This window comes from Myotis davidii, unplaced genomic scaffold, assembly GCF_000327345.1.
Source record: "Myotis davidii unplaced genomic scaffold, ASM32734v1 scaffold809, whole genome shotgun sequence".
Lineage (NCBI taxonomy): Eukaryota > Metazoa > Chordata > Mammalia > Chiroptera > Vespertilionidae > Myotis > Myotis davidii.
Genome location: NW_006300017.1, coordinates 1,945,158 through 1,950,029, shown reverse-complemented (window position 1 = coordinate 1,950,029; position 4,872 = coordinate 1,945,158). Strand labels below are relative to the sequence as shown.

General features: G+C 41.9%; 1 protein-coding gene across 1 annotated transcript in view; it reads right to left on the bottom strand.

Annotated features, from left to right (window-relative positions):
• VWA5A (von Willebrand factor A domain containing 5A) overlaps positions 1-3,932 on the bottom strand; it is an 8,172-nt gene extending 4,240 nt beyond the window's left edge. Inside the window, 5 exon segments of the mRNA XM_015571974.1 lie at positions 632-809; positions 2,669-2,748; positions 3,188-3,237; positions 3,319-3,484; positions 3,732-3,932. Coding sequence (XP_015427460.1) covers positions 632-809; positions 2,669-2,748; positions 3,188-3,237; positions 3,319-3,484; positions 3,732-3,893 — 636 coding nt within the window. The 5' untranslated portion in view covers positions 3,894-3,932.
• Positions 3,933-4,872: the final 940 nt, after the last annotated feature.

Sequence of the window (4,872 nt, the reverse complement as noted above, 5' to 3'; positions counted from 1 at the left end):
CTCTTCCACCTACAGACATATTACAGCTGTCTGTTTTTGTGGGGGGTTTTTTGTTTGTTTTTTGTTGTTGTTAATCCTCACCTGAGGATATTTTCCTATCCATCTTCAGAGAGAGTGGGAGAGAGGGAAAGACAGAGAGAAACATGGATGTAAGAGAAACACATTGATGGGTTGCCTCTTGTATGAGCCCTGACCAGGGCCCACGCCGGGGAGGAGCCTGCAAGGAAGATAGGTGCCCTTGACCGGAATGGGACCCGGGACTCTGGTCTGCAGGCTGATGCTCTATCCACTCAGCCAAACCGGCCAGGGCCATCCTGCTTGTGTTCTTTGTGTCATTTGCATGGAGGAGAGACTTACAGGACCCGCCAGGTCCTAAAGCTCACAACTAGGAATGCCAAGCTCAGCAGGCAAAATTCTTGTTTCTCTCTTTCTTGTTTTCAACACAAAGCCCTGACCTCTTCCAGCATTTTGTTGCTGGGCTTCCAACTGCTGGGACTAGATGCCATTTCCCCAGAAACTACAGGGGCCCCGTTCACACAAAGACAAAAGTAGTCCCATTGAGTCTGTAGCCCAAAGCCCTAGGAATATAAAGAAATGAATCCTAGAGGCAATAGGTTGCCTCAGCTCTTGCAGCAGGGTGCCCCCTGCCCCCACTCCCTCTGGACATCCCCCTGGACACAGGCCTGCCCTTCACCTTCGACTGCATCCTCTCGTTGCCTGTGATAAATTCTGCCGCGCCCCCTGATGCCCGGGCAATGCCTTTTATGAGGCTGGTGGAGGCTCCTTCGCCAATACCAAATGAGAAACACCTGCGATTGGAAAACAGCTTGAAGTTATAGACAGGGACGAAAGGGTGGCATGATAACATCATGGTCAAAAAACCACATAAAAATACACGAAGAGATAGTGTGCTAGCTAGTATACTTCTGAATAACATACGTTTTTTAAAGAAATCATAATCAGAAAGTAGAGAACACCAATGGAAAATGACATATCCAAATTTAGGATTTAGTTATAGGTATGTTTATAATTCTAGTTCTAAATACACGTCAGAACAAGAAGTATAAAAGTCAACCACCTGAACATCCATCTCCAGATCTTGGGAAAAAAGCAGCCAAAAAACCCACAAATTTTCAAGAAAAGAAAGATAGGGGCAAATGTTATTGATACAGAAGACAATCATATAAAAGAGAGGATATACAAAAAGTGCTGTTTTTTGGAAAAGATTATTAACATGCCCGGCTTGTGTGGCTCAGTGGTTGAGCATCAACCATAAACCAAGAGGTCACTGGTCAGGGATTCGGACTTGATCCCCAGTAGGGGGCATGCAGGGGGCAGCCGACAAATGATGTTTTTCTCTCTATATATCTTTATTCTTCTCCCTTCTTCTCTCTCTAAAAATCAATAAAAACATATTTAAAAAACTGACAAACATTTAGGGCAAGAAAAAAAGAGAAGGCACAAATAATCAGTGTCAGGAATAAAAAGAGAATACTACCACCGATTCTACAAAACTTAATAACATCATCTGGCGACATTGTTGATACTTCATGCAGAGAAATTTGAAAACTTAGATAAAATATACAAACTCCCATAAGAATCAAGAACATATAAAAATATGAACATTTCTATTTCAATAAAGAGATTTAAAAATCTTCCCACAGGAAAAAATCTCCTTGTACCATCTAGTAAACACGTAAAAAAATATTTCCCATAATAGAAAAACAGGAAATTCTTCTCAGCTCATTATATGATACCACTGTAACATAGGTATTAAAACCCAACAAGAATATTATTAAAAAATACATGCCAATATTTCTCATGAAAAAATACTTTTCAGTCCTAAACAATGATTAGTCAATGGAATAAAAAATATATGAAAAAAGTTAATAGATCACAACTAACTTGGGTTTATTTCAGAAATGCAACGTTGGTCTAACATTTAACAACAGTCATTACAATGAACACATTGAAAGAATGAAGGATAAAACCATACTCTCATCTCACCAGATACATAATATGCATTTGATGAAATTCAACCATTCATTCTTATTTTTTTAAATGTAAACAAAAAGAAAATTACTATCAAAACAGAAAAATCCTTAATCGGATGTAGGACATCTACAAAAAGACCTAGAGCAAACAACCACACTATTAATGCAATACGAACCATGTTCCCTCTGAAAATGGACATTCCCCATAAACCCACTACCATGTCAATTCAAAGAAATAGGTGTGTGTACACATGTGAAAATAAATATGTATATATGCATATACAGGTGTACCCACAAGTGTGTGTAGGCAAAAAATACACGTACCAGAATGCAAGGATATTCACAAAACATTATTTTAAACAGCTAAATGGAAGTCCATCAGCAGTAGAATCAATCAATAAATTATGGTTTAGCCATCCCATGGAATACTATACACCAGTGAAAATTAACTATGGTTCCATGCAAAATATGGGTGACTATATACTGTTGAGGGAAAGCAGCAAAATACATAGAATAAAAACTGTGTAACATTAATTTTCATTCAAAAAGAAGCCGAAATAACCCCATAGTATTCCTGTCCATCCTTACTTGTCAGCACTGGAACCACAAGACCCTAGATTACATGTGGCACTACCAGGGTCAGTCACCCAGAAACACACACATTGTCTGCATACCTGTGCCTCTGCCCATTGCTTTTCACTTCTCTAATGACACTGAATGTGTTGTTCACTTCTCCATCTGTGAAGACAAAAAGCTGAGCACAGAAGACATTGGTCAAGTCTCTATGAAGACCACTTTTTTTTTAAAGTTCATTTTTAAAATACCGCAATTTGCCCTTGAAAAACTCGACTATTTCATGCCGGAGACACTGATGCCTCTTCGGACACGTGTGAAATCCCTAGTGGGTCACTGTCACTTGCATCAGGTTTTTACATGGTTTTGGGCATTTTCCTCACCCTACCCGTTTCACCTCAGGCCCCTGTGGCATTCCACCCCCATAGTTCAGAGCACGGAGCTAAGGAAGAGGGATTCTATGAAATGCCTCTTGTCTTTTCCCCTTTACTACATGACAGACAACTCTGAAATGCACACCCTATTGGGACAATCCTGCAATGAAACTCAGGGCTATACATTCTGGAACCGAAGTTGAGTTCTCTCTACCCCCTTTGTGTGAGCGCTGTTTCAATTCTTACCTGGAGAGGGTGGCCTGGGATGGAAGTTCTACTGTAAATGGCCTTGAGTGACAGTAGCAAAATTACAGTTATGAAGTAGCAACGAAAATAATTTTATGGTTGGGAGTAAAATCATGAGGAACTGTTTTAAAGGGCCAGAAGGTTGAGAACCGCTGTTTTAGAGGATCTTTTTTTTTTTGAACTCTCTGTAGCCTTTCTAGAAACTTACGGAAAGAAGGACTCAAAGGACGATCCAAATCCATAGATGTTGAAATAACAGCCTACAGGCAAACTCTTCAGCAGCCAAATCAGTGTTTCCTGAAGGAAGAGAGTATGGGGAGCGAGTGAGAGAGAATCCTTGAAGACACACAGACCCTCCCCATCTAACTCCTGCGGGTGTCGGCCTTCACCCAGAGCGCGCCCCCCAGTCTTATAGTCCTCGGAGTGGTCACGTGAGCTGCAGTGCAGCTGGAAGCACTGATCCAGATGACCCAGATGGACTCTAATGTAACCACCAAGACTCATCCTTACTTGCGCACATGACCAGAAAAAGAACTAGTCTTACCTTGGCCGCCACTATGCGCAGCTGAGATAGATCCTGATTATTCATGGGACAATGCATACTTCCCGAGCGGTCCACGAGGAAGACGAATTCTCCACATGCCGTTGGTGACTGAGCCTCTGGGATATTTGGGTAGAAACTCACCATCGCAGATGGATCTCCCATCAAAGAATCTACTCAGAAAGAATAAGGACACATGAGATGAAAAGGAACTAAAAACATACGTACTGCTGTGGGAGTACTTCTTGGGCACACAAGGGGGAGCTCGCCCAAAGGGAAGGACAAAACCAGGCAACTAATGTACAAAGACCCAGCCCGGAGCTTCATGGGATTGGAGCTGGAGCAAACCTGGCTGAGTCTGGGACCCCCTCTAACGGCCTGCCCTGAGCCGGGGCAGGGGGCGGTGGGGAGTGGATGGTTAAACAAGTGAAGGCAAATTAAGGAGTTCCAATTTGTGAGTTGGAGCGTCAACAATGAGAGAAGAAAAATGGCCGATTGAAGATCAGCTATAGCTACTTATCTTTAAAGCAGTGGAAGCTATGGAAGTAAGAGCCTAACCCAAGACATTGTGTTTTGACTATGATTGTCCCCAAGGATGCGTCATTCCACCAAAGTGGGAAATGCTTCAGAAGTGTCAAGATCTTTCCAGTGACGCTTCATGGTCTCTGTAGTCCAGGGCCACGGCAGCTCAGGGAGGCCCGGGACAGCGGGCCCTGACATGTGTTACACCAGTACAGTTAAAAGAAGAAGTACACAGTCCAGCCGGTGTGGCCTGGTGTTTGAGCAGCGACCCTGGAACCAGGAGGTCATGGTTCGCTTCCTAGTCAGGGCACATGCCCCTGTTGTAGACTCCATCTCCAGTAGGTGTGTAGGAGGCAGCAGATTGATGATTATTCTCATCATTGATGTTTCTCTCTCTGTCTCTCCCTTCCTCTCTCTGAAATCAATAAAAACAAATAAACAAAAAAAAAAATAAAAGAACAGGAAAAGTAGATATATACTAAGGAAAATTTGGAAAATAAGATAAATTAAAGAAATTTAAAAACTAAACCTAGTAAAAAACTTAACTTAGGCTTAGAAATTAAGAAACTAGGTTAAGATAAAAAAACAACAACCCAGGGATGGATAAGGGTGATATTTACAA